The following is a 13,459-nucleotide window of genomic DNA, read 5'->3' as shown; positions in this document are numbered from 1 at the left end:
AGAGCTCCATTTCCCTGCCTGTGCGCCTCCACTTCAAAGATGGTTCCGAAAGTGCATTCAGCAGCCTTATAGTTAGGACTTTAAAATGCAGGTGTTCGTTTTATCAAACTTTAGGCTGTTGACATAGCTGTGAACACGATCGCATGCTTGATGACTGATTCTAACTGGGCTGGAGGAGAACATCCAGCGTACCTGTAACATATTTCTATCTCCAACTCCATTTGAGAACGCCACCTGTTCTATATCCTGAGAGTTCTTCAGGACCCGCAAAGTGTGGATTTATTATTGCTAAAAAATTCCAGGGTGCAAAAAGCTATACTGTTTACACGATCCACTTATTTGCTAGTTGATATTAGCCGTAACTCCCAGACTCAGGCCCAACAAAGGCATTTCTCAGGCCTCACGCTATATTATTGAATAACATAGCGTGAGATCATATGGAGCATTGTGACATGCTTTATGAAAATTACTTTAAAAATGAAACCAAAGCTTGCATTTCAGGTTCCATGTTGTTAGAAGAGCTTAAACATTCGTTAGGTGTTCCTGTGCCAACAGGATATGACTAGAGCTAATTGGTTACACGTTAGAGGTTATTGTGCAGAACAGAACTTCTGAACATTGCTTAGAAGTCTACTGATGACGACTACTTGTTTAGATGATTAATTACGTTTAAGGAAAAGTTATTTTTGTTTCTTTGTATGTTATAATTTCACCTCATTTTGCGTTTGTCTTCCTTTTCTTTATTTTGGATTTGTGCTTTTACATCAGTTGAATCTTTAGATTATCCATTTCATTAACTGTATTGTACTTTCTGTTTTTCTCAGTTCAAGCTAATGAAAGTGGAGGTTTTTCCTTAAGGAAACAGCAATGACATCATATTTTTGGCCAATTTGTGATCCCAGCCTCAGCTCATATCAATACTGTAGTATTTGTTGCCTGTAAATTGCCGGTAGAATTTTGATACATTCATGGCCGTCGTGAAATCGATTGCTTCATACGTATGTTTACCATCATTCACAAAATGTATTACGATCATACAGATCCTAAAAAGTATACAGCACAGGTAGTTTTTTCATTAAAAGACATACACCAGCAATGCCATTAAAAAGGTAAAAGTTAACCGCTTAACCACGGTGCGAATTTCGCAGCGGTGCGGCGGTTTGATTAAGTGGGCGGAGCTGCGTCAGCCAACGGACAAGTGCACCATTACGGAGGTAGTGCTCGTGACAGCCATTGGCCAACGGGCGCAGCGAAGGGGTTAAGAAAAAATATATTGAACATTTATACAAATTCAAGACAGGAGGGCCCCAAGAACAATTAAAAAGTGCAACGTGCAAAAGCAGCCAAATGTTAGAAGTTAAAGTGCTTAGTGCTCATGCTTACACAGCCAGTGGTAAACAGTTTTATAAAATTCAAGTCAAGCAGCACTTTTAAAATAAGGAATCTCCCATGCAAATTTTCCTATGTCTAGTCCAAAGGGCATGACAAATTTGGTGAATGTCAGTGCACAAGAATCTAAGGACATCTAAGTAATGTCCACGTCCTGCTAGAAAACATAGCGGGACAATCCATTTTTTTCTCAGGGACTGGTAGCTCAGGCACAAAAAGAGTAAATGGACTATGGAGTCTGGACTTCCTTGACATGCAGTGCACAGATCAACCAAATCATTACAGCTGGACCATTTTGAGCAAAACAGTTTAGTGGGAAGAGATTTGTAACAGAACTGCAGAAAAAGTTTCCATGCCATCAGAACAATTTTGTCGATGGATGGCTCAAAAGGCAGAGAAAATTGAAATTGGAGAAAGTCTTTGGTTAGAGTGGATTCTGCGACTGTAAGATTTTCTATTAAAATAGATTCCCAAAGCTGCTCTTTCATTCTCACTCTTGACATTTGCCTCATGCTTTCCAGGTTTGTCGAAAAGGCATCCAAAACCAGTTTTGCTAGAGCTTTGTGTAGGGTGGTAAACCAGTTAATTGTAGATCCCTTTGGGAATTTTAGGAGGTCTAACAAGTTATCACAGTAAGACTCAAGCTCTTCTACAGTCCACAACCTAAACCAAAACATTATCAATCTGTAAGTTACCTTGTGTTTCAGTTGTCTGTGTGCCAGATCCATGTACAAACGTTTGAGAGGGGTGCAAGGGGATAGGTCAACCAAAGATCTTAAGAAACGATTTTTCACAACTATTAGGGGTGATATATTTCCTCTCCCCCACAGCTCTACACCATGCAATATGCTCCCCAGTACCTTAGAGTTATACATTTCAAGGTCAGGAGATATCTGTTTTACTATGGTTCTTACTAATATGGTTACATTGAAAGATTTGATGTAACTTGGCCTTTTCCTTATGAGTGTCCAAGTTTACTGATGGGGTTACACGAATTCCTAAATATTCAAAAACATCTACTTGGATCTACTAGAATGTTTTGTCCCTCTCTTGTTAAAAATCACATACTTAGTTTTTCCCTCATTTAAAAACGGCCCCATGTCAATACAAAACTGAATAAAACCATGTAATAGTTGTTGGAGGCCCTGGGGAGATTTAGAGATTAAAAGAGCGTCATCCGCAAATAACAGGGCGGGGACTCTTCTATTATTTATTTTCGAAGCATCACAACCATCCCTGTCCAGAAAATCAATAATCCCATTTATAAAAAGAGTGGGCGCCCACACACAACCTTGCCTCACTCCACGATTTACGGGGAAGGTGGCTGTTACTTCGTTATTGGGGCCCCACCTAACCTGGGTTGTATTGGAGGCATGGATTCTAATTAAAATGTCTCAAAGATTTGGAGGCAGGCCCAATTCTTAAAGTACTGTACACAGCTTGTTCCTGGGCACTGAATCAAAAGCTGTGCGCAAGTCAACAAAGGCCACATATAGTTTTCCCCCTTTGTCGTCCACTTCCTTTCAATAGATACAAATAAAACGAAAAACCTGGTCTAAGGTGCTAACTTTATACCAAAAACCCGTTTGAAAATCACTTAAAACATGGAACTCTATCATCTAATCTTGGAGCCTCCCTTAAACTTGTTTACAAAAGATCTTTTGGAGAGAGTCAATTAAACTTATCGGCCTGTAGCTCGATGGCTTAGTTTTGTCACCTTTCTTGTAGATGGGTAAAATTTCCGCACCCTGCCACAATAATGGTACAGGTGCTCCGGACAGGATCAAATTTGATAACATATTTATGTTTGAACCCCATAGAAATGTATCCTCTTTTTACAAGTCATTGGCGATTTTGTCTGGACCAGGGGCACGTGCTAGGGAACAGGATGAAATTGCCAAATCTGTTTCTGCCATAGAAAAGCTCATGGGCTCCCCTCTCCCCCCCCCCCAGTGGAACACTAATATGACTATCTTTTGCATAGAGAGACCCAAAAAAAGCCATCCATTCATCAGACTGTATGTTAAATTCCAACAATGGTTTCTCTCCGTTAAGCCAGTAAGTTGCCTCTCCCCAAATGGACTTTTGATCTTTATCATTTAATGCTATGTGTAAAGTTAGCCATAGCAAATTATCCCACTCCTTTTTGGCAGTGGTAATGGCCCACCTATACTTGTCTCTGCAAGTCACAATCTCAGGGTGCTTACCTTGCACTTTAGAGCACTAGAGCACTAAAAAGCTCTTCCTTGCCACAATCCTGATTGAACCAGGAGCTTGAAGAATTTTGCTTTATGCCAGTACAGTGGCTACCACTTGCCGGTGCTATTACAGGCCAACTAAGCAATGCCCTAACCTCGTCAAAGAGATGCTCGTGGCACAAACATAAATTCTTTACAGCATCTTTACTAGTGATTTTAGCTAGATACTCTGTTAGATCTGATGCTTTTTTCTTGACTAAGTCTAGCACTACCGGATGCTTTTCTATCCTGCCCCACTTAACCAACCGCTGGTTATTTGTGATTGATAGCACTCCCAGGTCACGATGGCCATTTTGGATGAACTGTGAATTACCTAACACAGATAGAGAAAGTGCAAGTGCATTATGATCTCTTTCAAGTCTATTTTCCACTATCATATCATCAAGTACAGACCATAAGTTAGGAGTCATTAAACATTGGTCTATTCTACTAGTATGATTTACAGCCTGATTCATCAAGCCGAAATCGGCTCTCAAAGGGCCAGATTCTGAGATTCTGGCCCTTTCCGAGCGCTATTTTTGCATTTGGGATTCATCATCCCAAATGCAAAAATCGGTAATAGCGATTTTGCTATTTTGCGAGGAATTACATTTAAGGAATCTCTATTTGAGATTCCTTCAATGCAATTCATCATCCATTTAAAAATTGCGAATTCGCAATTTCGGCCCGCTATTTACCGCGAGGTCAAACCTCGTGGTAAATAGCGAAAACTTAGAAAAATGCTTTTAAAAGCATTTTTCTAAGTTGCATGTTGCACACACACATGTCCTTTGGACATGTGTGTGCGCAACACCTGTTTCAATTTGCATTTAAGGGGTGCTACAGGGTGTCCTTTGAACACCCCTGGCACCCTTTAAATCGCTATCTTATTTGCGATTAGCTAATTGCTAATCGCAAATAAGGAATACTCCCCATTCATTCCTATGGGCCTTTTGGCCCATAGGAATGAATGGGGAGTTATTCCTTATTTGCGATTAGCAATTTGGTAAAACGGGTCTTTGATGAATCAGGCTGTTAGTCTGTTATACATATGGGCCCTATTTGGATCTGATCTGGTTCTCCCATTTGTTGCTCGTAGGTCATGCTGGAGCGTTAAAGCTAGCAGTTGACCACCTCTCTTCGTGCATTTAACATTGGGTAGATTTAGTGGCGGGATTATCCATTCCCTATCCCACTCTTCTGTCAAATCTGGGGCAGTTGAAGCGAGGGGCTCAAAGGTACAATTAAAGTCACCAGCCACCATAGTGGGGATGTTATCCAAATACTTGAATAGAGCATTGTCCAATATACATAGAGTCTCAGTTTCCTACCCAGCTGAGTCCACCCTGTTATAAAGGTTAAAAAATTTCCCCTTCCAAACACTGGATGGGGACAGCTCAAGAGCCAAAATGCCCTATGAGTCTACATGAAGTCACTTAATTTTACTCCCTACTGCATTCTTTAACCAAACCATCAGACCTCATCCTGGTAGCAGTGAAGGCAAGGGCAGAATAGCCACTTGTGTGGGTGGTGGATAAGCTCCAGGTTTCCTTCATCAGGATTATGTCAAAAGTGTCTATAAAAGTACACCATTCTAGGTCTGATAGTAATTTGGAAACAGCCACATTCCATACCAATATCCTGAGAAGCATTGATGGAGAAGACCCTACTTCAAACGAACGAGTATTCTGAGAGATGGCATACATTTCAGCTGGGGCTTCGGGCACAGCGCATGATTCAGTAGTACATATTAGGTTATTTAGTAGCTGGGAGTTTGGAGGATGAGACAAAAATCCTGTCTAGGTTCGGGTAACAAGACGCCATCCGGCTTCAGTCAGCGTTGCCTACTTTTTGTCCAACCTGGGCCAGAGCATAGTTCTTCCCTCTGTGATCTATGTGTGGTAGCTCCATTATTAGATGGAGATTGGTAACGGATCTGAATAGTGATGTTTGGGGGCAAAGGTACGAGAGTCAATCGACAAAAGCCCAGATACCATGGCTTTGTCAAAATATCTGACTAAAATGGTATAGTTTACAGCTCCTGGGTTGTTCAGTCTACTGGCACATCTAATGTCATCCCTTATAAAGGAATAGAAGTGACGGTGTGACCTAGACCAATAAGTATCCTTATTTATTAGGGAATCCTGGTCCTCATAGCCCCTATCTGGGAGTTTTGGAACATTTGTAAGGTAGACTAGGTCATGACTAACCTTGCCCTCTGGATATACTCCATCCCTTACTACCCCCAAACCATGTGGAACTTCTCGAGTAGGCCTGAATGTATATCTTTCGTCGAGAGTCACCGCCCCTCTATCTGGATATCTAGATCCTAACGCCCCATGGTTTGCTCCCTGTATTGTGTATTTTGTTACTCTTACATCCCTGGGATTTAAGAGGGATGACTCCACAGGTACTTCAAATTGGTGGGGAGGTTTTAACGGAAAGGCTTGAGACTATTTCTGAGCCTGTCCGAGCTGGTATTGCGTTGAGGCGCTATCTTTCTCAAGGGGCAGCTTTAGTGGAGGCATTTTTAGGGATCCATGACTTGGTTCCCTCCCATTTCCAGCATTGACCCTTAGGGAGAGACTCCCAGCCTTCTTTCTAAGGGCAACCACTTCTTCCTTCAGTGACTCAATCAGGGACCTTAATAAAGCCATTTCATTTATATGTGTACTTCTGCTTTCACTGGGATTAGACTCATTGACACCACAATCACCGCCTCTAAAACATCAAACTTATTGTGACAATCTACCTGGACAACATAGGGAATAGAGGGGGGCCACAAGAGATGTCTTAAAGTTTGTCTACAATCAAGTTGGGCTCCTTTTCCTTTACTACTCCCTTTCCATTTCCTTTCAGATTAGAATTAAACATACGTGGGATCATCTTGATTGAGTTGTGTTTTTGTATTGTGATTTGGGAAGTAGAGGACAAGGATAAGTCAGGTATCCATACACCATGATCAGCAGCGGGCTCTCTGCATGTATTGTGACTAGCCATGTTTTCTCCCATAATAGAGGAATTTGTTTGGGAATCAGCTATTTCTTGGCATTCTAATAAAATCGATTCAATACGACCCATGGTCTCATGACAGACTGTACCAGGCGATTTCTTTCTTTCTTTTAGCATTAACAGCCACTGGCCACTGGCCCTCTTCTGATCTTTCCTTTTACCTGTCTGCCCCAATTACCCAGGAGCATGTTTGGATAGAATAGGTGTTTCGAGCGCCTTTAGGCGCAGGCCAACAGCATGACTCCTCCCTCCTGGGAGAACTCAGGATTGAGGACAATGCAGTCCCCAATGGCGGCAGCGGTAGTTGTGGCGTCCCACGCAGCGGATGTCTCGAGCGCCTTTAGGCGCAGGCCAGCAGTGTGACTCCTCCCTCATGGGAGAGCTCAGGATTGTAGACAATGCAGTCCACAACGGTGGCAGCAGTATTTGTGGTGTATGTTTACATGCATGATATGCTTAAAACTCCCATCATCCTCAGAAAAGAGAATGGATGAGAAAATGTGTTTTAAATAGGAGTTCGGCAAGGCAAGCTGCCAATAGTCAGTTATGAGTTGACATGGGGTATGAACAAAAACACATAAAGACAGTCTTTAAGCAGTCTAAACAAACTGATGTCAGGATAAATGAAACACATCACCTTCCTATTAATTATGTATGCATCTATAGCAATGTGGGAGCATTTGGAATGTGACAACATAGCTAGGAAGCAATGGACTGGTTTATGTCAGAATATGGTTGGAATGTCATCTGCCATGAAAACCCTGTCCTAAATATCATTTTGAAAAATATTGCCCCGTTGGGTGTAGAGTTTCTGTTATTACCTCCAATATGGCTAGTTTGTAAGTGTATTTTAAGCACTATATTTTTGTTGAATGATATTTCATCCATGATATTCTGACACCACAACTGAGTGCATCAGATGCAGTAAATTAGAGAATCTATTTAACTGAATATCCAGCTTTTTGAATTTGTTTAGAAAACAGTGCCAGTGAATGTACCTGTGTTTCTTGGTTTTTGTAAAGAAAATGGGATCATTTTCAAAATCTGGAAACTGATTAATGAACATCGGGCACAAAGAACTAACTAAACAGGCCAGCTGTGCCAGAACCAGATGGTGCCTTTGAAATGGCAGAAACAAATATAAAGAAACAATGTTATCTATCATCAATTTTTGGTGATACAAATGTTCAGTTAAAAAAGTGCCACTCGCCCTTAATTACCCCTTCAATTACTTTAATCTCATTAACTGACCTGTTGCTGAGATAAAGGAACCAGACAATTGATATTTTGGTTATATTATAACACTACACAAACTGAAAGAGTAAAGGCAGCCTTATCTTTTGTGAAAATTGTCTTCCACTAGATAGATACAAACCAGCATGGATGGTAATGAAATAATATTATTATTCTGGACTTCCTTTTTCCTTTGGCAGCATTACATTTACAATGACGTCACCGTGATTGCTTTCCATCCTTAACAAAGAGATTGTAATGGCATGGCAGAGCCCCCAAGAAAAACCTATGTCAAATAAGTGACTAGCATAAGCATGCATGCAGTAATGTGGACTATAAACACAGATTGTTTAATTATAGATGCCACAATCCCCTAAGTAGTAGAAAGTGTATGGTCCACAGAAATACAATTGAGGTACAGAGCCCACAACAAAAATTGAATGTAATTGAGGCATTCTTGACTATCACATTGCCCTGTGTTCAGGATCACATGGGAGCAATACTCTTTTCTCCATCACTAGCAATGACGACGTATCCGGAAAAATGAGGGCCAGTAGCATAGTTGGGAAATGGAAATTGAAGAAGAAATAGAACAGAGACTAAGGACTCCACCACTTTTGCCTTGTTACTCGCTGGTCAATGAAGTCTGTTGAATACTGTCAGTAATTACCAGTCAAAGGAGCTATGATAAGTGTGCGGCTACTGAGAATACTTGAGCCACTAATAACATCTATCTCTGTGAAACTAAGACTAAATATAAAATTAGTAAGGATCTTAAATATATGTGCATTACTACTTGTCTACTGTTATGGTAGACAATTGAAATACTAAATGTTATCAGTACAGTAATGTGAAGCACCGTATCACCCAGGAAGATATCCTGGTGCTGTGAGCAATTAGGCAAGAAGCAAACAGGGATGTCAGACGAAGTTCATGCAGCAAAAACAAAACAATTGCTTTGAGTGCTTTGTGTAAGAAGAGATGACAATTGATGAACCTGATATGAGAAGGAAAGATGTTCAAGTGGTTGGCAGTCAGGAATGAAAAAGACTGACCATAAGCACACGTTAAATGGACTTTTAAAAGATTTAGCGGGAGAAATGGGAAGATTTGAGCAACTGTGTAGGGGCATAGTGATGAACATTTAACGGCAGGAAGGATTTGCTGGAGGAAGGCTTGTAGGACAAGGTAAAATGATATGAAAATTATCTGTTTGGCCACATGGAGCACAAAGAGAGAATTTGACAAATGTAGGAATAGGGTACCTGAGGGAAGGAGAAAGATAAACATAGCTGCAGATTTTTTTATGTGTTTTGTTGGCGGGGCAGAAGATGTAGAATTTATGGAAATTTGGGTCTAGTTGTAGTTTGCTGAAGACATTCTTTTTAGAAAGCTTGTAGGAAACTGTCACAATAATTTGAGATGTTATCAGTGATGCAATCAATCATATCATTGAACATGTCATGAGTTATGTAATATGTGAGGTCATAATCAGTGCATGGTGGGGATCAAGTTATTGTTAGCTTAGAAAAATATAACTGGTGAATTGCAATGTGTTTTTGTTTTTTAAATATTAGTTTTTGTGTTATTTCAATACCTAACTATAATATCACATTAACTATTGCTGATTTCATTGAATATCTCATTACCACACCTAACTATAACATCACTTTAACCTTTATTTTTGTCAGTGAATTTCTTATTATTATCATTTTTAATGTAAGGTATGATCTTATTACCATACTTCTCTATAATGTCACTTTAACCTTGTGTTTTTAACTTTTCAGATTTTTATATAAATAAAAGCAGAAAAGGAATACTAAAAATCACACCTGCATTGAGTCAGAGGAACAAGCAATTGATTGAGGCCATGGCTAGTATAACCATATGACAATGTACCCTGGGATCTACTAGAACCTTAAGCTGTGTGTGCATCATTGAAGCAATATTCCCAAATATTTCTTAGATTGCCACTACCACTTGGAATTAGATGTTGCAGGTTGTTTATTTCAAATTGGTGACAGTAAAAATCCTAAAAAAGACAGGTCCAGAGAAAAAAGATCCATAGATTTTCATTGGTTTTCACTGCTCTGTGAATGTTTGATTGGATCACAGCAGTAATCCACTGATGCACAAAATCTGGTAAAAATGATTGATCTTTACAGGGGATTCACAGGCTATCACAGGATCAATGATAGGGTGGGTTATTTTTCTTCCACCTACTACACCACAGCCTGCTCCTGGTTTCTATTTTTGACAGCAATGGGTAATTTCATGGGGCTATGTACAAGATTTACAGTGTTATTGATGGGCATATATCAGTAGCACAGTTGTGTTGACCAATGGTTTCCCAGTGGCATCACATACACAACGAGAGCAAAGCTCCTATTCTGTTTATGCATTCAAATCCTTTTTTGCTGGATAGGACCAGCTTCATAGAGACAGAGTAGTCAAGCAAAATCAATGTACAACATGTCCTCTTCTCTTTAAACCCCATCACCCTAACTGTCTATTAAAACAAAATTAAACCTTTGTCAGTTTACTCAAATAAAGAGAAAACATGGTGTACTGTTATGCTCATATTCAACTCTAAAACACCCTCCCTGCCCATTCCAATATGATCCCCATCACTACCACACACTCTGTATTCTCTTCCCCTTTTCATAAGCCATGTCAACCCTGTAAATTTGATATGGCTGTTGCTTTGCACTTTTGTTTTTAGAAAGCATCACACTAACCAACCATCTTCCACAGTTTTTGATATTGTGTATCCTATTTTTTTTGCTAAAACAAATAATCCCTTGATTTGATTCTTACTATTTTAAAGATATGTTATGAATAACTTACCTCTGTTTAACTAAACTTGATCTGGATTGTTTAGGTGCTTTATTTTGTGGGTTTACTGCTGTTGGGATGTGCAGTTACACATAACACTGTTTGTTTGCGGGTTATATGGTCTGGCCTTGGTTAAAGAAAATTGTGCTGGGAAAACCTAACTTCATCTGTGGAATGAGCAATGGGATATAGTCAACTTGCTTCTTTAAGAAAACATTTCTGTGGGTTGAGTATGTGAGAGTAATTTTAATCCGACATGAGTATATATGTGAGTGTTGAAATCTTACTCTGTGAAAACTTACATTGAAACACTCTGTAGGTCTGAAACATTGTTATGCTTTGTATAGGTCTCCGCTTTTAAAGGACATTTATATTGCAACTGTTTTAGGATAGGTGGGGATTATGAATACGTTGGCTTGCTTTTTAATGAATATTTATAGAGTAGTGTGGTGATACATTATACATATATTATGTACAACTGTTTATTGCACAGCTTGATAATTGCAGAACTGTTTACATACATGATTGGATGTAACACATGTTTTTTTATAATGCAGGTTGTCTGGATTCCAACTGCCATCTTCTATAGTAAGCACCAACTCTATACTTACCCTTTGGTTCACAACAGACTTTGCAGTAAGTGCTCAAGGATTTAAGGCAATTTATGAAGGTAAGAACTTTTTATAATGTGTTTGAGAAACAAATACGTGGAACAAGAGTGGCATGCAAGGACATTGTTCTATTATACCAACATTTATTTTTAACTTTATACTATCAAACTCATAGATCAATTCCTAAATTTCTGAACTGCATATTCGATGATAAATAATTTGATAAATGCTGGTATGTTTGTATTGATAAACGAAGGCATTTTGACATCTGAAGATTATGTACAATTTCAATTAAGGTGTTCATTTTTGAAAATTGATGTGGCTTCAAAGAATGGAGGAACATGTTCAACATGTATGTCAGATGCCAAAAATGAATGTTTTACCTAATGCCAATAGTTTTACCCCCACTTTTGTTACTAACTATTTTTTTTAATAAGTAAGGTACAATTGAAGTAAAATGAACACGTACATTTTACATACAACGTGAATGTTTCTTGTACTGCATGAAGGAAACATTTCATCAACCGTAATTATATGACCATGGTATAATGTGTGTCTCCTTGATGGAAACATAATGGGAAGAAACTGTGAACTGATGTTGAAGTAAACTGTATCAGCTATCATAAAACTGAAGGGTTAGGGATAAAGCTATGTTCTTTTCATGCATGCCTGCCTACTGCTAAATATCTATAGTGATAGACAGACTAGGAGACATCCAGTGGGAGTGAGGTGGGGTCCATACAAATATATTTTCACTTGTGCATGGAGTGTATTCAGAAATGTCAACAGATAACTGAGAAATCAATTTTTACCGAAAGTGCATTTGCAAATATGGTAACCATTCCCAGGCTACAGTCTGTGTGAAAGCTTCTCATTAAGAAGCCAAATTTCACTTTCTATATGTCTGACTTGTTGCAGTATGCAAAGCACAGATATTAACAGGATACACTAATCATATTGTGGTACTTCGATTATTATGGGACCTACTGATTCTGTGAAATTTGTACTCGTGTGGAAGATATTTATTTGGAATCTGGTTGTAGAAAGCATGCTGGCTTTGAGATAATCCGAAGGAATTATATTGTAGTAAGTGAACTGAATCACTGCTATCCATACTTTATACCTTATACAATGAAATGCAATCTGTGCTATAAGTTACTGTTTATTAGTCATGGTCCCTTGATATACCTCCATAGAAAAATTGTTGTCCAGAGATTTTAATGTTGATTTATGTTTTTGTATCATTAGAGAAGTACTTTAGCTTTGGTAGACGTTGCTAATCAGAAGTCTCAGATTCATGTTGTGATTCACTGGTTTCTGCTATCCTAAAGATCCAAAATCACAAATCAAAAATGTAAACATGTGTATCAGGGGGCCAGAATTATTATCAACCGAGTAAGGGTGGCTTTTTACAGAAGCATTGTATTTTTGAGTAACAGATCATGGCAACATTTGGATTTTTGTGTTTTTAATGTACCAAGTAACGAAAGCAAAGCAGACAGCATTATAAATACTTACCAGGTGATTTGGAGTTTATCAGGTGTTGAATAGCTGCCATAAGTTGGCGATGTTCAGCCCACCATATTTAGGGTGCATAAGTTAGTATATAGTTTAAATAAGGTGGACCACACATCTGCCAAACTTTTAGGGTTCTCCCACTAAACTCTAAATAACCATAGTAAGTACTGTTTACACAATGAGGTAAGAGATAACAGATGGGTGTTACCGGAGTACAGGAGGAAATATTCCCTTCTGCCATTGCCACTGCTGCCTGCTTCAGAAAGTGTGCTCCTGCTTTAATGTATTAGGGCACAATTTGAAAAGACAATTCATAATTTCAAAATGAAACTAAAGACAACATTTTGTATGCTTGATAAATACATCAAGTTTCACTGTTGTTTCTGAAGAAAAAGTGAACACTAAACTAAAAGGGAATGAAAACTGCATAAGACACACATACCCAAAAAAAGGAAACAAACTGCCTACAGGACTATAATTTTGCATCAGTTTCAAACTATAAGAGATATATTGCCACATCATGAATTCTGCAAGGGTCTTGTTTCACTACTGATTCCTATATCACTGAGTGCTGGTTTGAGCCCCACCTGTATCTCTCACAATCATGGAGTTTACATTCTATTG

General features: G+C 38.9%; 1 protein-coding gene across 1 annotated transcript in view; it reads left to right on the top strand.

Annotated features, from left to right (window-relative positions):
- The window catches only part of CSMD1 (CUB and Sushi multiple domains 1), a 4,503,734-nt gene that overhangs the window by 393,949 nt on the left and 4,096,326 nt on the right, over positions 1-13,459 (top strand). Inside the window, exon 3 of the mRNA XM_078647516.1 lies at positions 11,264-11,376. Within this exon, the coding sequence (XP_078503642.1) occupies positions 11,264-11,376 (113 nt within the window). The remainder of the gene's footprint in view (positions 1-11,263; positions 11,377-13,459) is intronic.

Source organism: Lissotriton helveticus, chromosome 6, assembly GCF_964261635.1.
Source record: "Lissotriton helveticus chromosome 6, aLisHel1.1, whole genome shotgun sequence".
In the NCBI taxonomy this organism is placed as follows: Eukaryota; Metazoa; Chordata; class Amphibia; order Caudata; family Salamandridae; genus Lissotriton; species Lissotriton helveticus.
Note: the sequence above shows the minus strand (reverse complement) of the source record. Positions and strands in the feature narration are given on the sequence as shown.